Genomic DNA, 23,346 nt, shown 5'->3' with positions numbered 1-23,346 from the left:
GTAGAAAATGAAAAAAGTCAGTGAAGAAAACACCAACAAACCAGGCACATAAAGTTATTATTCATCAATTTGAAAGCCCATTCGCAAATGCTTCCTTGTCGGAAAGTGACTTTAAAAGTAGAAATGCACTAATAAGGACAGACGCAGAGAGAACTTGGGCCATTGGTAAGGAGATTAGCTTCAAGGCTCAGTGCTCTGTCTAGGAAATTATAAATACACTGGAAAAAATGGAGGAATTTCCTCCCCCAAAGTGATAAATAATAGTCTTTTCATCTTAAAGGTTCTCTTCTTGCACATTTACTCCTTTAATTGACCATGCTTACTCATCCTTCTTTTTTATCTTTATATATTCTCTTGGTGGTCTTGCATTGACTCTATTCACCTTTATCTTTCTTTTGTGGTCAAGCAACTATTATTGTGTTACTCTAATCATTCAAACCTTAATTATAAGAAAAGCAACTCTTTGGAAGTGTAATTTTCTCGTTCCTTGTGCATTAGTTACGGGATTTAGTATGCGTATACTCACCTAGAATACGCATGGACACGGTTTCTTTCAGAAATTAAGCACTATTCGTAGGGTAATCCACACTAATAAGGTGAAATTTTTATTGATTCAAGAGACCAAATTATCTTATTTTTCTGGCAAACTCATTGAGCGTTTATAGGGCAGTGATGATTTATGCTGGTCTCACAACCTAGGTGTGGGCAAGTTAAAAGGTTTACTCTCAGTGTGGGATAAAAAAATCCTTTTCGTAGCCTTCAATGATTATCAAGAGTAATTCTATCATTCATGTTGGCTTCTGGTTTTCTCATAACTTTTAGTGTGTTATTGCCAATATTTACACTCCATGCATTGAAAATGATAAGTGTAAGCTATAGGAAGATTTGAGCTATTCCAAAACTGAGCTTCAATTTTCATGGTGTGTAGCTGACGACTTTAATATTGTGAGATACATTGAGGAAAGAAAAGATTGCATTTCTCTAGAGTCAGGGATTAAAGAATTTAATGACTTTATCAATTATTGTGAACTAACAGACTTGCTGCTTGTCGGTAAGAAATTCACTTGGTTCAGTCCTGACTCCAAATGAAGTTGTCTTGATCGTTTTCTTCTTCATCAGAATGGCTTCTTCGCTTTCTAGACTTATGTCAAAAAGCCCTCAAAAAATCCCTTTCAGACCACTACCTTATTCTTTTTTTTTTTTGAAACAGTTGATTGTGGCCCAAGGTCATACAAATTTCTTGATTGTTGGCTCTTGGCTCTCAATTTCATTAATATGGTCACTCAAAAATAGTTTTCTACGATTGTCAATGGCTCTTTGGGCTTTTGTTTAAAAGTTAGATTAAATAGGCCTAAAACTCACTTTTAACATTGGAACAAAGTATCCTTTGGCAATGTGCATGACATTATAAATGCTTTGAAGAACAAGATCGAAGAGTTTGATAATATTTGCAACTTTAAGGACCTCACAGATGACGAGTCTAATGCTAAAAAAATTACCATCTTGTAACTATAGTCTGCCTCACAAAAATACGAATCTATTTGGCTCCAAAAATCCCTTATCTAGTGGCTTAGGGAAAGGGGTAGGAACATCCTCTTTTTCCAATGTAAGGCTAAAGCCCTCTCTTCCCAAAACTTTAAAACAAGAATCTCAATTAACGACCTTTCTCAACCTGATAATGTACGTTGTGCATTTTTGAATTTTTTAAGGTCTTTTTAACTGCAGTCATTGGCCTTGCCTAGCATTTTATTGCTTGCCGTTCAAAAAGTTTAGCACTTATGATGCTAGTAATCTTGAGGCATCGATAACCATGGAGGAACTCAAGTCCACCATGTAAAGTTGCGACTGGGCAAATGCCCCTAAACCCGATGGGTATAATCTCAACTTCTTCAAACATAGTTAGGCTTTCATCAAAATGATCCATATGCCTTCATTTCTGACTTCATGTCCACCAGTAAGTTGGACAAAGGACTTAACTCTTCATTTATCGCATTGATCCTTAAACTGTAAAGTCCTACCTTTTTATGAGAGTACGACCCCATCAGTCTTGTCAACCACCTTTACAAGATCCTTGCTAAAAGCCTTAAGGCAGACATATCTACAATGATTAGTGACTATCAAAGTGCTTTTAGTAAAGGTTGCCAAATCATAGACGATACTATGTTGGCTAATGAAATTATCCACAATATGAGATGCAAACTTCACAATGACGGAGGTATCATTCTCAAATTAGACTCCGAAAAAGCTTTTGGTTGTGTTGATTGGGGTTACCGACCTTGTGTTATGCAAGCCATAGGCTTTAGGCAAAAATGGTGCAATTAGATTTACAAGTGTATTTCTATGATACAACTCTCAGTTCTGGTTAATGGTTCCTCTACTCTTAAGTTCCCAATGAAATGTGGGCTTTGCCAGGGTGACCCATTATCACCCTTTCTTTATTATGGCAGTGGAAACTTTGCATCTCACTCTTGTTAATGCGAAATCGCTTAGACACTTTAGAGGTATTACTTTTTCTCCATCTAGTTTATTTATTTCCCATCTCCAATTTGCAGACGACACAATCATTTTCATGTGTTTGGAAGTTTAGGGTGTGTGTAATCTATGACGTATCCTACATTGCTTTGAGATGGTCCTCCGTTTCAACTGTTAATAGTCATGCATCTTTCCAATGGGAATTTCAGACTCCCTGGACAGCAAGATTTCTTTTGCAATGTAATGTGAAATTGGCTCTCTTTTATTTCAATATCTCAGAATTCTTCTTGGTGCTGATCCTAAGCGTGCTTCAACTTGGGATCTTGTCATAAACAACTTCAGAAAGAGACTTGTTCTTTGGTAGAGAGTATTTATCCCTTAGAGGTCAAATTTCTTTTATAAATTTAATTCTCGATTCCTTACTTCTTTTCTATTTATCTGTCTTTCAAGCTCCAAAAAGTGTGTTGAGCAAACTTGGATAGTTAAGGTGCTCTTTCCTATAAGGGGTTCATTAAACAAACACAAGATTTCTAAGGTAAAGTGGAACACAATTTGCAAGCCCAAGATGTATGGCAGATTGGGTATCTCTATTCTTTCTCACAAGAACTTAGTTTTATTGGCTAAATGGTGGTGGCGATACGGAATGGATGAAAAATCTCTATGAAGGAAATTAATAGTTGAAAAGTATAGATTGCGAGAAAAACACTGAATTCCTTCATCTTCTCACACTTGAAGAATGTCTTCAGTGTGGAGGAGTATTATTAATCTCCCCTCAAATGAAGAAGTTGATAACTTTATTAGCTTCCACGCTTGCCACTAGATTTTAGGGAACGACGGATGTATTTACTTTTGGCTGGATAAATGGCTTGAAGACACTCATTTCTCCTCCATGTACCCGCAATTGTTCTCTTTTGTGTTGGTTACAGATATGAGAGTTCTCGATGCTTGGATTTATAGGGTATGGCCCATCGCTTTTATACATGACTTATATTATTGAGAAAAATCTGATTATGAGGTATTTTAAAATCATTTTCTTCTGTTGCCCTCATTCTAAATAGGGAAGACAGATTGGTGTGGAAAAATGACCTTAAAGGATATTTCTTAGTGAAAACTTTCTGTTCCTTATTGGATTCCTCAGTTGACAATCACATAGTATGATTTCACTCCATTTGAAAGATGTCTATCCTGCCTAAAGTTTAATGCTTTTTATGGTTAGCTATCTTTAATTCTATCCCTGCAAAGGTGTTCCTCTCCACCTGTGGGATTCATTTTAGTCCTAACTAGTTACAGTGTGCTTAGTGTGGTCTCGTTGAAGAGCTGCTCACACATTCTCTTCACTTGCAGTTTCAGTTAGCTTATCTTGGGCTTTGTTCTCAAAAGGTGGGATGTTTCTTGAAGCATGCCTCACTCAGTGTCATTTTTTTGACAAGCATGGGCTGGCTACCCCTTTAGTAGCATTTCTCACAAGAGATGGTTGATTGTTTGCAGTGCAACTTTGTGGTTAGCACGTAATGACTCAATTTTAAACTCCAAGGTATGGGATGGCCGCCAAATCTTTTACCCTATCAAATTATGATCTATGTTTTAAATACGTGCGTGTGAGGGTGTGAGGGTGATGATTCTATTGATGATTTGGGTTGGTGGTTTGAACCGCGCAACTCTCTCATGAAAAGAGCTCCCCTTCATCATCATTTTGGGTCATGGATGCCAACCCCTTTAGGGGAGTATAAGTTCAATATTGATGGTTCAACTAGAAGCAAGCTGGGTCTTGCAGGTTGTGGAGGAGTTCTTAGCAACTCCAATGGGCTTGTCATCAAAATTTTTTTCAAGCCGCTTGGACTGCTTGGCTTAAACCACGCTGAGTTTATGGCTATTCTCAAAGCTTTGCATCTTTTTGTAGCCTCCCCTTATGCAAATTGCCCCCTAACCATTGAGTTGAACTCTAGAGTCGCTCTTTCGTGGGTAAAAACCATCGAGCAACAGTCTTGGGACAAATGACACATCTTCAATGAACTGGACTCATTATGCATCTCACTTGGTACAGTGTCTTTTACCCATGTCTTCAGAGAAGGCAACTATTTTTCTAATTATTTAGCAAGGTATGCCATTGACAAACTCTCTTCATTTTCTGCATAGTGGTGACCATTGCTTTTCATCTGTACGGTCGATTTTGCGTTGCTGCTCTCTACTCCTTTTTGCATCCATCGCTTTTTTTTTTCTGGTGTTCTTCACTTGGTAACGCTATGTATCATATCATTTATGCCTAGTGCAATGTTACAGGTTTCTGTTTTGTGTCTTTGAGGTGTTGCATTTTCTTTTTGTATGCCCCTGGTTTATTTTGAGGCAACAGACTATTTTCTTGTACCGTTGCCTGTACCGTTGGCTTTCAAGGCCAACCTTTTTGTAACTATTCTATGAAATTAATGAAAATTGATTGGTTGAGAAAAAATGATACATTTAACCTTGGATCTTTGTGTTAAAACACTGTTAAAAAGAAAGGGCCATAGCATAATATTTCTGTAATTTCATCTTGTTTTAAAAAATATTTTTGATCGGTAAGAAAGCAGTTCACTGGTATATGGCTTAATATCATTTAATTTTAAAAGTAAAAAGCAACCATTGAAACAGATGCTCTGAGTCTCCTTTGGCTAGCCATCCTACATGTAGATGGTATGTTGAATATTCAATTTGGCTACCTTATGTTGCAATCGGAAAATGCCAATAAAGTTCCCCAGTGACAATATATTCTTGTACCATTGAAGTTGAAAGTTTTATACCTTTGTCCACAGCATCCATGGTCTTATTCAGATTTGATATATTTGTTGATACGATTTCTTGCATAAAAAAAAAAAAAAAAAAACCCATACATGATACATATCAACATCACAAATGCTATAATACTTGCTACAATATTGCTACAATATTGTTGATTTACAAATGCCGAAACTCCTGTTAAGTCCCAAATCACATATGAAAGTTGAACAGTAAAATCTCAATAGTTAGGGAATCCACTGCTTCAATGGCAAAATTGTCTTCCAAAACAGTGTCACTCTTTCACTTCACCGAAGATGGGACTTCTTGACGAAAGTTCCCCAAACTAAGACTTGAAGTGAAGCACTAAAATAGGATCAATAAATACACACTTGAACAAACCCCAAAATCAAAAATGTTAAAACCTGAAAAATCAATAAAAATAAAAAATTTGTTTTTTTTTTAAACAAAGACTGAAAGATTACTGCTAAATATAAAAGCAACAGAAAGAGCCAAGGCAACAGAGAAGTACGACACCCAACAAAAAAAGCCATGACCCCTTTCACGTTCTTGAATTCTAAGGTTTTCTCTGTCAAAATTAAGAGCTGCAACTTTTGTTTTTTTTTTTTATTTTAACTCCACAATATTGTTGTTATATTTTTTTAGGGTAAATACTTTACTCTCTTAAATTTTGATCAAAATTACATAAAAATCTATTAGTTTTCAAAATGAACACTTCGCTCAAAAAAAATATTTTTCACTGAACACACGTAAGTCAAAATCGTCACTATTTTCATTAATTTGATAACGTGATATGAATAAAAAGATCATTTATCCTTAAATAATTTTTAAAATTACTGTTATATAATTTTATTAATTTTTTATTAATTAAAAAAAGAACTCCCCATCTGGGGAGCACTAGAGCTCCCCTCTTTTGGAGAGCATTGATCAGTGCTCCCTTCTTGGTGCTTCACTTTCTTGGGGAGTTGGGGAGCATTGATTGATGCTCTTTATTTTTTATAAATATAATAATAATTTTTTAAATTAATAAAAAATATTTTAATTATTTTATAATTTTTATTAACAATATTTGCACTCTTGAGATGAAGTGTTTATTTTAAAAATTAATAAATTTATTTAAAATTTTGATGATAACTTAAGAAGTAAGAGTATTTTTTTTTAATGCGAAGGATTTTACTAACTTAAAGACACATGTCATAAAAATAGACGTGGGGCACCAATTGGGTGGGTAGGGGACTTCTATTCGTAGATGAGACCCATATATTTTTTTTATCCTCTTTATAAGGTTTCTTGGTGTCATTCGACGATCGTACAAAGCATGGCAATGGAAATGGCTTTCTGTCTTTTGTTTAAAGTCTGTTAAGTGAGATAAAGGCTTGATAATCTATGCCAGTGCCTGTACTACAGATTCCTAGCTTTGCTTCTATTTTTGCTTTCGTATTCCCCTTCCTTTGCAGCTAAGAAACCCCCAGACTTTGCACTCTTTTATTTTGTTTTGTGGGTTCTTTTACAGGGTGAAAGCTGAAACGGGTTTCTATAACTTTCTTTTTTTTTTCTACAGATATTGAGAGGAAAAGATGGGAGGTGAATGTTCAAGTAAGGATAGAGTAGTGACTAAAAAGACTCTGGGTTTTATTGATGCTGTGTTTTCATGGTCTCTTGAAGACATATTCAATGATAACCTTTACAAGGATCAGGTGGGTTTACTTTGTCCTCCATCATCATTGTCATCATACGTGATTCTTCGATGTTCTTTTTTTATTAAAATCTTATGTTTCTCATATTATTTTGCAGTTTTTTGAGTATCTTGCACTTTTATAGAAGTTGAATACAATAATACCTATTGCATATGTTTTGAAAGAAGATGCTCTTAGAAGAATAGCTGTAGTTGTCAGAACTTAGAACAATATTTTCTTGTATGGGTTGGGCTTTTTCTCCAGCCCAAGCCCATTTCTGCGTTCGTGTCTCATGTGCTTCTTGCTTATGGATATAGCTATGGACAAATGGCAGCACGCCAGAAGTGGCATATTGTTTATGTTGGTAGTGAATCGAGCATAACTGAAGTTTGCTTGGCACAATAAGACTATTTACGTTTGCTAAAGGGAATTAGGAACAAAGGCAGCATAAGTATAACTTGGTATTTCCTTACAATTAAACTCCTCCGAAATTTACTAATAAAATCATGTCTTAGTGTGGTTATTGTTTATCTGATAAAATACTTCAGAACTTTAAATTGCCCATGAGTTGATCTTGAGGCTGCTTAATTAAACCAGAGAGCTGAACAAAGATTGAAGACCATAAATTTGTTTAATGATTGAGCTTGGTATCAAGAGGTTGATATTTCCTTTCGCTTAAGCTAACCAAGGGGAATCATCCTCTTTTATAAGCCAATCCCGAACTGGCTCCTAAGTGTCCATGCATGTTAGGTCATTTTTAGCCTTAATTATGTAGTTTGCACTTAGCTCCCTTTGGCTTTCGATTTGCATTGGATTTTGCGCTTGAGTTATTTATTTTCAAATACCGTGGAAAATGATATAAGAGGTTTGTTACTGGCTTAATCTGCTCCAATGGCTGTCCATGCATGCTTTTGCTTGTATATGTCTGGATCAGTTGAGCTATATCAAGAATTGAACTCTTGTTACTTTTTCTGCTTTCTCAATTATAGTTGTGTATTGACTGCTTTGGATTCATATGATCTCTCGCATTTAATCTCAATTTCTAGGTGGAAAAAATTCCAGTTTCATTTCAAAGCACGGAACATTATCTTGGGTCATATGTTTTGCCATTGTTGGAAGAGACGAGAGCCGCAATACGTTCAGCTATGGAAAGTATAGCTAGAGCGCCTTATGCTGAAGTGACATATCTTAACGAGGCAAAGCCACACGGGACATTATCGTTTGATGTAAATGTTGATTACTGGAGAAACAGGTTCAGTGATCGTGTGAAGGGACCATATAAAACATTGCCTGGAGATATTTTTGTCATAGCAGATACTAAACCTGAAACTGCGTCTAATTTACAAAGGAAAGGGAGAACCTGGGCGTTTGCTTTAGTCACTAATATTACAGCGGATGACGATGAGGATAATAGCTCATCTACTTCCTTCAAAGTGAAGGCACTGGAAGACATTGCATCCAAAGATGAGATGCAGAACTCACTATTTGTAGTTTTCCTGAGGAATGTAACCACAGAGAGACGAATATGGAATGCATTGCACATGAAGGGAAACCTAAAGATTATCAAAGAACTTTTGCCCACTGGTTCTGTGGTATGTTTCTTTAGTTTTATATGTTTCAACGTGTAACTGCAGAACCAGTTTTGTGAATATATAGTTACTGTTGTTGTTATTTTAAGGAACAATTTTTTGAGGACTTTATAGTTGTTTTACACTTATATATTTGCTGGAATGTATATTTATACAAATTTCATGTTGCATACAGGTAGAAGAAAGCTGCAGTCTTTGTTCCTCACAGAATGATGGAACCTTGAATCAGATATTTCTGACAAGTTTGCTGTCTCAACTGAATGAATCTCAAAGGAAGGCAGTTTCGGCTTGTCTTAACAAAGTGCAGTGCAACCACAAGGCTCATGTGGAACTTATTTGGGGCCCACCGGGAAGTGGGAAAACTACAACTGTTAGTGTCCTGCTGCTTACTCTGTTGAGAAAGAAATGTAGGACACTCACTTGCGGCCCAACCAATATTGCAGTTACAGAAGTAGCTGCACGTGTCCTAAAGCTGGCAAAAGAGGCCAGGAAAACACCCTCTGTAACAGATGATCAATTTTGTTCCTTGGGAGACATCCTCTTATTCGGCAGTAAAGAGAGACTTAAGGTTGATACAGAGATTGCAGAAATATTTCTGGATTATCGTGTAAAAAGGCTTACAGAGTGCTTAGGCCAGCTCGGTTGGTGGCACTGTTTTACTTCAATGATAACATTTCTAGAAGATTGTGTCACTCAGTACCATATTTTCTTGGAAAATGAATCAATCAAAGAGAGGGAACATATTCGTGAAAATGAAAACCATGAGAAAGAGTGTCGCAGTGAAACTGATTTTAAGAAGGCGAAACACAAATCATTTCTTGAATATGTAAGAGAAAGATTTGTCTCTACAACAGACCCACTCAGAAGATGTGTCTCGATTTTACAGACCCATGTACCCAAAATCTACTTTCTGGAACATAATATCCAAGACTTCGAAACTCTTTTTGACTTGCTTGATTCTTTTAGAACTGTGCTGTTTCGTGAGGATGTAGTTTCTGAAGAAGTGGAGGAGCTCTTTTTACTTTCGACAGATGTTAAATTGCTTCGCCAAAATGCCGAAACATCACTCTTGCTGTGCTCGGTAAGAAGCCAGTGTCTTTCTGTTTTGAAAGCCCTCCGTGATTCTCTTCAGGAACTCAAACTACCAAGTGCCAGGAACAAGGATTCGATAATACGATTCTGTTTTCAAACAGCGTCCTTACTCTTTTCCACTGCATGCGGTTCACATAAACTCTATAAACTTGAAATGAAACCACTGAATGTGTTAGTGATTGATGAAGCAGCACAGTTAAAAGAATGTGAATCAGCCATACCCTTGCAACTGCCCGGTATAGCACATTCCTTTCTTATTGGTGATGAATGGCAATTGCCTGCTACAGTTCTAAGCAATGTATGTAAATTAGACTTTCTTTGTTGTCTTCCATTCCTCTCTAATGTTCCTTTGCAATTTCTCCCCTCCTTTATTTTGAGAAAAAAGTTTATTAATTTTTCTCTTGTTTTTTTATAGGTTTCTGATGAAGCTGGCTTTGGAAGAAGTTTATTTCAAAGGCTAACGACATTGGGTCACTCAAAGCACCTTTTGAATATTCAGTACAGAATGCATCCGTCAATCAGTTGCTTTCCAAATGCAAGGTTCTATTCTAACCAGATCTTGGATGCACCGTGTGTTAAGCATAGGAGTTATGAGAAGCATTATCTTCCATGGCCTATGTTTGGTCCTTATTCCTTCATAAATGTCTGCGGAAGAGAAGAAGTTGTTGATGCTGGATATAGCCATAGAAATATGGTTGAGTTAGCTGTTGTGCAGAGGTTGGTGCGAACTCTGTACAAAGGTAATTATAACAAGCTTAATTTGTAGAATTTTTTTTGAAGATATTGTTTCACTTAAATCTGGATTTTATCAATTAACTGGCTTATGCCTTTTGACTTCCAGTGACTGGCATTGGCCTTTAAGGAGATAGTTCACTATGAGTGCTGATGAGGCCTTCTCTCTTCTTCCTATTCAAATCAGAAAGCATTCTTGTATTATTAGATTGATTTGTATTTGTTGCTTTTGCATACAGCATGGAATGGCTCAAGAGAGAAGCTCAGTGTTGGTATAATCTCTCCCTATGCTGCTCAGGTTGTTGCAATTCAGGAGAAACTTGGTGGGAAGTATGAGAAAATTGATGGCTTTGTAGTGAAGGTGAAGACAGTTGATGGGTTCCAGGGTGGTGAGGAAGATATTATAATAATATCAACTGTGAGATCAAATAGTTCAGGAGCAATTGGGTTCATGTCCAATCCTCAAAGAACAAATGTTGCTCTTACAAGGGCTAGGTATTTCCCTAGATTAACTTGTTTCCCTTCAGTTTTTGCAATTCTGTGAATAGTTGCAATCTGTAACTGGGTTTTCAATGCCTTCTCAGGCACAGCCTCTGGATTTTGGGGAATGGAGAAACGCTGGCCAAAAGTGAATCTGCTTGGGAGGCTTTAGTTCATGATGCAAAAGCTCGTTCTTGTTTTTATAATGCTGATAAAGACAAGGAATTGGCAAAAGCTACTTTAGATGCCAAGAAAGCTTTAAATCAACTTGATGACTTGCGTAATGGCCACAGTGCTCTTCTCAAAAGTGCTAGGTGGAAGGTATGTATCTTACACTGGCTAAAACTTACTATTCATTCTTCCTGTTCTAACAAGTTGTCAGCATCAATTTATATTTGAAGTTTGTACATTCGACTTGAAAACTAATGTTATCTTACATACCGGTGACCTTTTTTTCAGTATATTGTAGTTAATGAGACTCCATTAGAGATTATATGCATTTTATACTAAGTGGTAAAAATTATTTTCTTTTCGTTTCCCATGACTTCAGGTTCTTTTCAGCGATTGCTTTAGAATGTCGCTCGGGAAGCTGAAATCTGTCCAGACCAAGAAATTAGTTTTAAACCTTCTACTTAAACTTTCCAGCGGCTGCCGACCTAAGAAGAGAAAAGTGGATTTAATTTCTGAAAGCTCTGGAAGGAACATGACCAAGTCCGCAATACAAGTTAACTCCGAGTTAGTAAAAACATCTTCAGATTCTTTCCAGATTACCAAATCAATTCAATTCACTAAACCAGCAGATTCTTTTTTATTTAAATTGTAACAATAGTTTGAATTTGTATCCTGAATAATTTGTTCTTGTGTATATATACACACTTATGGTAAATCAATGAATTAAGGTTAATTTGATATCAACGTGTAATGACCTTCACCTATGACCATTACTGATGCACAAGTCATGTAGGCAAGCTCACATATCCTGGCAAGCCTTTTACACCTTATTTATTTTACTAGTATTTTCTTCCTTTGTATTATCTTTATTACTCCAATTATCACATTAAATATCGATATAACTATCACATCCATAATACGCACCAAAACAATATTAATTAAGTTTCAACCACACTTTGATTATCATACCAAAAATTTTCAAATATTTATACAACGTATTTTAAATAATACAACTCTGAATTTTAATTTACAACATCCAAGAGTCTTTACTCAAAATAGTTTTAAACACATTACTTCTTATAAATTAGAAACAACTTGATGACTAGACAACAGAGTGACATAAGGGAAAGATAGGATATACTAGTTAACGACACAGCTATAGAAAGTAGCATCACCAATGATGTCCCCAACTATTTATTTATCTACACAGTAAAATACGTGGGTGAGTCTCACAGACTTAGTGATCATCAACTTAATGAGCAAGCGAGGAGGAGAAATAAGCATAAAGGTAGAATATTTATAAATCAAGACAAGATCAGTAAAAACATAGCCAATTACATTGATGGAATCTAAGCCTTGTGATACAGGAGTATGTTGTTAGGTTTCTTACACATTAAGTTAAAGAAGTTTATATGATGATGATGCAGAGGCTAGGAATGATGGTGCAGGATCACTTAAAATGGGAGATGCTATTGCTTTTGTAAGGGGTGAGAGAAAGAATCTAAGAAGGAAAGAGAAGCGAGCCAGGATAGAGCAGATCAAAGCTAACCTTGGCCTCTCAGATTCACAGAGAACACCAATGCCATGAGAATCCTTAAGGGATTTCTACAGATGTACTAGTTTGTATTGGCAAATGGCTGCCCACGAACATACTCAGCACATTGGCAAGGAGCTCCGTACGAATGGTTTTGATCTTGCCGAGGCTCGATATGGGGAACTTAAACCAATTCTTAATGAGTTGGCCATAAGCAGAAGGCTGAAGAGGCAAAAGAGCCAAAAACGTGTTCAAGAAAGGGAGGAAAAAGGAAAGCTTAAGCATTTATTTGCCTTGCACTTGCAGTTCTTTAAGCATTGTTATAAGCCGTAAAAACATAAAATTTTGCTGGTTTACATTATGTTCTCCAAATTACACTATAGTCGCACACAAAAACATAACAATTGCTCCTAGAATTGTACTTTTTTATGGTAAAATGTATATTAACTATTAAAGAATTTTGGTGGGTATAAAATCAAAATAATTCAAAAAAAATTAAAGAAGATTATTTAGGTTACGTGCACATTAACTTAGGTTAGGTTAAGTTATCTTTATTTTACTTGTACTCCAAGGTCATTTCATTTTATTTATTTTTATTTAGTAATTTTAATAATCCCACATGGGAAAGTTAGAAGACTCTCTTCCTTATGAATAGTTATATAAAGCCCTCTTAAGTTAATTGTTAAACATATTAAAGTTGAGAATGAATAAAAAATATTTTCTTTAATAAACAAGATTGCTTATTTTCTCTAGGCTCTTTTTAAAAGAGTAAGAGATTTTATTATTTTTGGTTTAACCAACCAAAGTGAGATTTTGGCTATTTTCACCTTAGTGGAGTTTCTAACCTCACCAAAATTGGTATTCACCTTAGTGGGGTTTCTAACCTCACCACTATTAATGTTTTCACAACACCTTAATGTTTTCACAACACCTCGGCATCAATTGGTACCAAAGTAGGAGGATCATTGTTCGCTGCGTAGTTCAAGTTCGTTGTTTGGTTTTGACTCTCCTTGTTCGGGTAATTTTGTCTCTTTTATTGTTTTATAGTTCTATCATCATTTTTTGTAGCATCACTACATCATCATCGCCATATAATAAAATACCACCAAGACACCAAAATCGTTAAAGAAAAGATCACGAAATCATGGTTAAGGAATTCAGTCACCAAGTTCAAAAATTACAAGAGTAACTCGTAAGACGTGATGCTTCTAAGATCAACAACAATAGCTCTAATGATGAAAAGGATAATACCAATCATTTCCATCAAGAATTATCTTCTAATGAAGAAGTACCTATACTTTGTTTGATAACTACTGCTAATAAAGATTTAGGAATCAAGATAGACATTCCTAAGTTTGAAGGAAGGTTTCACCCTAATGTTTTTCTTGACTGGCTCTACATAGTGGAAAAAGTTTTCATGCTCAAAGATGTTCTTGATGAAAAATGTGTGAGGCTTGTTGCTATCAAATTAAAAAAGCATGCCTCTATTTGGCGGAAAAATCTTAAACGACAATGAGAAAGAAAAGGCCATAACAAGATTAGAACATGGGATAAAATGCGTCAAGAACTCAAATGTAAATTCCTTCCTGGGCACTGTCGACAAGAAATTTTTATTAAATTTCATAACTTGAGGCAGAAAACAATGTCGGTGGAAGAATATACATTGGAGTTCGAACAATTTCACATGAAGTATGATGCCCTTGAACCTGAAGAGCAAACTGTAACTCGTTATCTTGGAGGTCTCAAAGTTGAAATTGCAAATGTTGTTCAACTACAACCATATTGGAACTTAAATAATGTCATCAAATTAGCATTAAAGGTTGAGAAAAAACGATCATGAAAAGGCTTAGTGAGTTCATCAAGACAAAAAGATTTTACCTCAAACCATGGGAGACATTTTTCACCTCCAAAGGTATACTTTTCCAAAACTTCAAGCAATAATGATAAAGAAACAACTCCTACTCGTGCTTCAAATGTCAAGGATTTGGGTATATTGCTTCCAATTGTCCAAATCGAAGAATTATCTCCTTAGTAGAAGAAAAAGTTATGGAAGAACCTATCATGGAAGAAGTAGAGGATGAACTAGAAATATTCAATGAAGATGAGATAGAAGAAGTTCCTACTAACCATGGAGAAGCTCTTATTGTTCGTTGTAACTTCAACACTGCTATGATGACTGAAGATGAAAGTTGGCTTAGCCATAATATCTTCTATGCAAGGTCCACATCCCAAGGGAAAGTGAAGCAAGAGCGTCTAGGATTGTATTTTATTTACTTTTAGTTTTTGCTAATTTTAGTTGATTTAAGAGTATAATATTGTTATTTATGAATTATAAGTATAATAGAATTCTTCTTTTACTTGTATTAGGACTTTAAGCTAGTCATGTTCTATTTAGGAATAGAACACATATTTTATTTAAATCTCTTGTTAATTATTCTAATTGTATTAGGTAACTAGAAGTAGAGTTTCATTAGGACGTGGGCATATAATACTATAAATAGGTCCTTTAGACTTAGTTATGAGACATTCAAGTTGAGAGTTAATAAATAATATTTTCTTAACCATGAGTGCTTATTTCTCTAAGCTCTTTTTAAAGAGTAAGAGGTTTTAGCATCTTTGGCCTAGCCAACCAAAGTGGGATTTTGACTATTTTTCACCTTAGTAGGGTTTTCAATCTTGCCAAGATTGGTGATTCACCTTAATGGGGTTTTCAATCTCACCATAATTGGTGTGTTTCACAACACCCAGGTGGCTTTATAATGCCTAGACGTCAGAAGGTTTGTAATGTCATTATTGATAATGGAAGCTATTAAAACGTTGTTGATAACTACATGGTGGAAAAGTTAAATCTTCCAACTAAGGCACACCTTTATCTTTACAAGCTACGATGGGTAAGAAAAGGAAATGAAGTTAAGGTAACGAAACGTTGTTATGTTCAATTCTCTATTGAAAAAAAGTATCAAGATGAAGTTTGGTGTGATGTTATCCCAATGGATGCATGCCACTTGTTGTTGGGACACTAATAGCAATATGATCGTGGAGCTCACCATGACAGATACAAGAATGTTTATTGCTTCATCAAGGATTGAGTAAAAATTATGTTGACTTTACTAAAGTCTAAAGACTGACCAAAGAGACAAAAAGAAGATAAAGCACTCATCATCTATGTGTCTAGCCTAAACAAAGCTTATCGTGAGTCAAGCCTCTTATACCTTTTATTAGTTTGTAAGGAGAATGAAGTATCTTTATCCTTACCCAAGGATGTCAAGCCCATAATTTAAGAGTTCTGTGATGTTGTACCTGATGAAATACACCACGAACTGCAACCAATGCAAGATATTTAGCATAACATTGATCTTATTTTTAGTTCTTTAATTCCAAACAAGCCTGCTTATCACATTAGTTCACAAGAGCATAAGGAGTTACAAAGTCAAGTCAAATAATTTTTAGAGAAAGACCTCGTAAAAGAAAATGTTAACCTTAGTGTTATTCCTACTTTATTAGTTCCAAAAAGAAATGGAACATGGCGTATGTGCATTGATAGTTGTGCCGTGAACAAAATCACCATCAAGTATCGTTTTCCCATTCCTAGACTTGATGATTTGTTGGATCAATTGTATGATGTTATTATTTTCTCGAAGATTAGTCTACATAGTAGTTATCAATAAATTCAAATGTGACCTATAGATGGATGAAAAACTATATTTAAAACTCGTGATGCATTGTATGAATTGATAGTTATGCCATTTGGTCTCTTTAATGCACCCAGCACCTTTATGCTCTTAATGAACCAGGTATTCCGCCTTTTTTTATTGAGAAGTTTGTTGTGGTTTATTTTAATGATATTTTGGTGTATAGTAGAAATCAAAAAGAGCATTTGGAACATTTACGGTAGATTTTTGAAGTACTTTAAGAGTAAAAGCTTTCTACTAACTTAAAGAACTGAAAATTTATGACAAATAAAGGTATCTTCTTGGAATATGTTGTGTCAAGTCCAAGAATTGAAGTGGACCAAAGCAAAGTTGATGCTATTATCAACTGATTAGTTCTAAAGTCACTTCATGACATTCGAAGCTTTCATAGATTAACCTCTTTTTATCGACGTTTCATAAAAAATTTTAGTTCTATTGCTGATCCACTTATTGAATGCCTCAAACGAGATAGTTTTATATGGAGTATCGAGACATAACATAGCTTTAAGGAATTAAAAGAGAGGATTACTAAGGCTCTAGTGCTTGCACTTTCGAATTTTGATTTGGTGTTTGGAGTTGATTGTGATGCCTCAAATGTAAGTATCGGTGTTGTTCTATCTCAAGAGGGACAAACAATTGCCTTATTTAGTGCGAAACTCAATGATGCAAAGTTGAAATACTCAATGTATGATAAAGAGTTTAATATTATTATTCAAGCCCTAGACCATTGGAGCCATTATTTATTGCCAAAAGAATTCGTCTTGTATTCTGACTATAAAGCCCTTTAACACCTCAACTTACAACACAAGCTTAATTGTCGACATGCAACTTTGGAGTGAGTTTCTTCAAGCCTTTCCAATTCTCCTCAAGCACAAGTCAGGTGTGCAAAACAAAATAGCTGATGCTTTAAGTCGTCGTCTTACTCTTCTTTTTACCTTACAATTAAAGGTTATTGGTTTTGAAGTTGCGAAAGAATTGTATGAGAAAGATTCTGAATTGGGTGAGACATGGAAATCTAGTTCTCAACATCTTTATCAACAATTTCACCAAAAATAAGGGTATCTTTTGAAAAGTAATCAACTATGCATCCCTCAATGTTCTCTATGCATAACTATTATTTGGGAAGCTCATAATGGAGGATTAGTTGAACATTTTTGGAAAGACAAAACATTGGCTCTTGTGAAAAAAAAATTTTATTGGCCCAAGGTGGAACGAGACGTTATTTGACATATTCGAAGGTGTCATACTTGCCTCACTAGCATGAATAGAAATCAAAACACTAGTACGTATAAACCGTTACCCATTCTTGAAGCTCCTTGGATAGATGTGAGTATGGATTTGTTTTGGCTTTGCCAAGAACCCAAAGGCAAAAAGATTTTGTAATGGTGGTCGTCAACAAATTTTTCAAAATGATTCATTTTGTGCCATGTCATAAAACAAGTGATGCTTCTCACATAGCTGATTTGTATTTTAAATAAATTGTATGTCTCCATGGAATTTTAAAAACCATAACTTTAGATCGAGATGTGAAGTTCGTGAGTTATTTTTGGTGAACGCTCTTGAGGAAAATGGAAACTCACTTGCAATTTAGTTCAACAAGTCACCCTCAAATGGATGGTCAAACAAAAGTGGTCAACAAAAGTTTGGGAAACTTATTGAGAAGCTTTGTGGACAAACATATTCAGTAATGGGATCTTGTGTTAGTACAAACGGAATTCTCTTACAATAATTCTTTAAGCCAAACCTCTAGAAGATGTCCATTCGAAGTAGTGTATGGAAAACATCCTCTTAGTCCTTGAGACTTTCTTATGTTACCAACTACTCATGAATTCGGTGTTCATGCTGAAAAACATATTAAGGAAATCAAGATGTTTCATGAAGAAGTTCAAGAGAGGATTATTCATCAAATTGCCAAATACCGAAAGCAAACCAACGAGCATAAAAAGTCAGCTAGTTTTAAGGAAAGAGATTTAGTGTGGATTCACTTAAGGAAAAAACGTTTTCTTAAGTCTCGTGCAAAATTATCTCCTCGAGTTGATGGACCATTTCGAGTCTTAGAACATATTAATGAAAATGCTTACAAGATCGAACTTCTTGGAGATTATAAAGTTTTTTCTACCTTCAACATAGCTGATCTCTCTACCTACTATAGAAAAGACAAAGAAGACATGGGTCTTGAAGGTGATTTTTTCTCCAATTTAGGAAGAATGATATAGGAGTATGTTAGTAGGTTTCTCACACATTAAGTTCAAGAAGATTATTTAGGTTACTTGCACATTACGTTAGGTTAGGTTAAGTTATCTTTACTTTACTTGTACTCCAAGGTTATTTCCTTTTATTTATTTTTATTTAGAAATTATAATAATCCCACAGGGGAAAGTTAAAAGACTTTCTTCTTTAGAAATAGTTATATAAAGTCCTCTTAGGTTAATTGTTAGAAACATTGAAGTTGAGAATTAATAAAGAATATTTTCTTTAATAAGCAGGATTGCTTATTTTCTCTAGATTCTTTTTAAAAGAGTAAGAGATTTTAATATCGTTGGTTTAGCCAATCAAAGTGGGATTTTGACTATTTTTCACCTTAATGGGGTTTTCTAACCTCACCATAATTGGTGTTCACCTTAATGGGGTTTCTAACTTGCCACGATTGGTGTTTTCACAAAGTCCCAACGTCACCTTGCAAGCCTAAGAAATATCAATTTAAGTCGAATGCATGAATTAAGCAAATCAAGCTTGAAGGAATTTGCTTGGGAATTCATGGGTAGAAAAACAAAGCATTCCTTAAGCTTCAATGTATTTCTCTTAGAGCTTCCAAGCACATATACTTGAGCCTCCCAAATAAATCTTCTTAAACTTTCCCAGCATGTAAAACAGAACACAACTTCTTTATTTTTATTTTTTTTAGTATTCAAAGTTGTAGAATTATTTTTTAACTTAAGTTAGTTTCCTACACTTTCAACTAACAATAAACTACAATTTATGCCTAACATTCAAGCATCAAATCCCTTACTTTAATGGCTTAGCTTTTAACCAATCAACATTAAAATCAATTCTGAGCTAATCGTTCACAAACCCAACTTTAAACTTAAGCTTAAACTTAGGAACATAAGACCATACTTTATTTCTAGCAAGACATTTATCCCAATAAATATTTAAACCATGCTCGACTTTTAGCCAAGCTTAAGCTTAGCAACATTAGACCGTACTTTATTTCCAACAAGACATTTATCCTAGTAAATATTTAAACAATGCTAGACCTTCAGCCTTGAATCATGCTATGTACACTCTAAATAAGCAACATGAGCCCAAAAACACCTTCAACCTTCTCTTTTTGTTCACCATGGCAACTTATCCAACAGTTTTGCATTTCCTTTACCCATTTGCATAGTTTATATTTTGTTTTGTTTGTTAAAACATGGTGAGTTGTGTTGTCACCCCACTAATTCATAGGGGATAACCTTGTGTTGTCCTCTCACTCATTTTATACATATATTTATTTAGTTATTTTTAATTTAAGGATGGGTTAATTGCCCATAGGTTTTTTAATTTTAATTACTCTCACAGAAACCTTTCCTATCGTAAAATTCTTCAAGTTGTAAATTCTTCACTCCCCCACTTTGGCCAAACTTGGCTCTTGAAAATCCACTTTCGATATTACACCATTTTATTCACCTATCACCAATAAATTAATATTATTTTATTATCACATTATTATTTTATTTTTCATGTCACCTCTTTCACTTCCACATATCTTCTCACATTATTAACATCCATGATTCACCTTAATTGACCAAAATATTTTATTAAATTAACATCCAAGAGTGGGATGTTACACATCGACCGTCAGATTTTATATGTTATTAAAGCATTTTGCTTAGCTAGCTTTGATCCATTTTTTTTTCTCCATAGGTGTCACAAATTCTTCCCTAACCACTTCAACCAATAATCAAACAACAACTCCTACTCATATCTCTATTAATGCAGTAACTCAGCTACTACTAAATTAACATCAGTTAATTTTCCTTTATGGCAAATCCAGTTTAAATCACTTCTTGCAGGCCATGATCTCCTTAGCTATCTCACTGGTAAAACAACTTGTTCCCTAATAATGATTTCTATTAGAGAAACACAAACACGAAATCTAGAATATATTTTTGGTATTGTCAAGATTAATTTATTCTTCATGTGATTATAGCTTCTGTCTCAAAATCAATTCTCCCTTTCATTACAACAGTAAAAAAATTCTCAAGAAGCATAGGAAAAACCCACCAAACTATTTGCTAGTAAGACTTGTACCAGAGTAATATCTCTGAAGAAAAAGTTAACACTTTCTACACAATAAGGCTGGACCATTGTAAATTATCTACAGTTTATGACGACCATAACTGATGAACTAGCCATGGCTCAAGCTTCAGTAACTGAACAAGATTTGATCATATTCATTTTGAATGGATTTGGACCAAAATTCAAGGAATTATGTACTACCATTCAAGTTAGGAAGTCTACTATTTCATTGAAGAACTCCATGACAGGCTTACAAACTATGAAGTAGCTATCAAACAAAAAGAGTCCTATTCAGTCTTTACTATCAAAGCAAATTATGTAGAAAATATAGAGGTAATTTTCCAAACAAAAAAGGTAACTTCAGAAGAAATTTTTCCTTTCCAAACGATCATACCAATTTCAACTATTCTAGGAAAAAGTTTGTTCCTACTCATACTTCTAATTGCTCCAAATTAGTTTGCCAACTTTGTGAAAAACCATGATGTTTTGCTAAGACTTGTAAGTCCAACAACACAGTTGCCAAGGAACATGTTGCTAATTTTGTGCACTCCTTTCGATCACACGATGACAAGAATTAGGTAGTTGACTTGGGAGCCTCTCATCATGTCACTTTCGACTTAAATAATCTTTCATTTTATTCTGAGTATGGTGGTCTAAATGAAATCACAATTTGTGATGGTACAGGTTTGAACATTAAACACATATGTTCAACTATCCTATTCAATTTTCTAATCTTTTCCATGTGCCTAGCATGAAAAGAAACCTAATTTTAGTCTCTAAATTTGCAAAACTAACTATGTTTCAATTGAATTATTTCCTTTTCAATTTTTTAGTGAAGGATTTAAGCACAAAGGCACCTTTAATGAAAAGCCTAAGTAAAGATGATCTGTATGAGCTTCCAAGACACCTGCCACATTTTCGAAGCAATGCAATAGCCTTGGTCATTTCCAAAATCTCACCTGTTGTCTAGCATAATCGACTTGGCCACCCATCCTCTCAAATTCTTCACTTTATGCTAAAATCATTTGGTTTATCTTTTGATGCTTCAAATAAATTGTCACGTTGTGACTCATGTTCATGTAATAAAAGTCACAAATTAACATTTTATAATTCTACTCTTTCTAGTTCCAAACCTTTAAAGCTCATTTACACTGATGTTTAGGAGCCATCTCCTATTACATCCATAAATGGTTTTTGCTACTATGTTATCTATGTTGATCACTACATTAAATATATTTGGTTTTTTCCCTTTAAAACAAAAATCAAATGTTTATGTCTTGTTTCCTTCATTTAAAATAGAAAAAAATTTTGGCACTTCAATCATCACCATATATTCTAATAATGGTGGAGAATATAAAAAATTAACCTTTTACCTTGGAGCTTATGGCATTTCTTTTCTCACCACTCTACTTTACTCACCAAAGCAAAATGGAACTGATGAGTAAAGACATAGGCACATTGTTAAAACTAGCCTAACATTATTACATCAAGCTATTTATTTAATGAATAAACTTTTCACACCAATTCTATAAATAAATCTCCTTTTGAAAGTTTGTTTAATGCTAAATCAAATTATACCAAGCTTAGAGTTTTCGGTTTCCTTTGTTCCCCTTAGATTAAACCATACAATAACCATAAGCTCTCACCAAAATCCAAACAATGTGTCTTTTTGGGTTACTCCACCACATAAAGTGCCTACAAGTGCTATGATCTAGAAACTAAAAAAAATTATTTCTCGACATGTTCAATTTCAAGAATCAAATTTTCCTTTTTCTTTAATCCATCAAAATAATATTTTAGGTCCTTTTTTATAAAAATGTACTTCACCATTTTCCCCCAATATATTTCAACCATTTGGATTTAATGGCTCAATACCTATAAACTTGGAAACTGTGACAAGTGCTTATTCAACTCAACAATCTAATGCTTAGACCATTAATTCAACCTCTACTGTCTTAAATTCTTCTTCAAGAAATGATCTTGGAATGAATTTTGCTCGAGACATGGTTCACCTTTCTGATGCACAATCACCACAACCTGTAGTAATAACACATCCAATGATCGTTTGATCCCAGAACAATATTTTTAAGCTTAAGAAAACATTTTAGACCATTAAACACCTTTTACCTTTTCCACATGAACCTACTTATGTCAGTCAAGCAGTAACTGATCCCAACTGGAGGCATGCTATGACAAACGAGTTTAAAGCTTTGGTCAAAAACCATACATGGGAGTCTGTTCCATCCAACTCCAAGCATAATATAGTTGGTTGCAAATGGATTTTTTGAGTCAAAAGAAAATCAAATGGCACCATTAAAAGATATAAAGCCAGGTTAGCTGCCAAAGGATTCCACCAATAAGCAAGAATTGATTATAAGGACACTTTTAGTCCTATCATAAAACCAACTACAACCAAAGTAGTACTATGCATTGCATTAGCTTATGGTTGGCCTATTCAACAACTAGATGTTAACAATGCCTTTCTTCAAAGCACATTGATTGATGAGGTTTACATGGCACAACCTATATGCTTTATTGACAAGGATAATCTTTATCATATTTGTAAGTTAAACAAGGCTATTTATGGCCTCAAACAAGCTCCCTAAGCCTGGTATAAGGAATTGAGTTCATTTCTACTTAGCCATGGTTTCCAAAATTCTACTTCAGATGCCTTATTATTCACCTATGCTAAGGATTCTATTTTGATTTATTTTTTAGATTATGTTGATGACTTATTAGTTAGGGAATAATTCTGTTGCTATGACTACTTTTCTCACTAAACTCGCCAATAGATTCTCTCAAAAAGATCTTAACAGACTTAATTTCTTCTTAGGTGTTGACGTGATATCTAT

At 34.6% G+C, this 23,346-nt stretch overlaps 1 protein-coding gene across 1 annotated transcript; it reads left to right on the top strand.

Moving 5' to 3' along the window:
* The first annotated feature begins 6,821 nt into the window (after positions 1-6,821).
* Positions 6,822-11,653, top strand: LOC18609917 (uncharacterized). The gene is made up of 7 exons (XM_018114805.2): positions 6,822-6,941; positions 7,967-8,512; positions 8,685-9,899; positions 10,017-10,341; positions 10,573-10,828; positions 10,918-11,134; positions 11,364-11,653. The coding sequence occupies exons 1-7, from the start codon at positions 6,822-6,824 to the stop codon at positions 11,634-11,636; spliced, it is 2,952 nt and encodes a 983-aa protein (XP_017970294.2). The 3' UTR covers positions 11,637-11,653.
* Positions 11,654-23,346: the final 11,693 nt, after the last annotated feature.

This window comes from Theobroma cacao, chromosome 2, assembly GCF_053813885.1.
Source record: "Theobroma cacao isolate CCN51 chromosome 2, ASM5381388v1, whole genome shotgun sequence".
Classification (NCBI taxonomy): Eukaryota; Viridiplantae; Streptophyta; class Magnoliopsida; order Malvales; family Malvaceae; genus Theobroma; species Theobroma cacao.
Note: the sequence above shows the minus strand (reverse complement) of the source record. Positions and strands in the feature narration are given on the sequence as shown.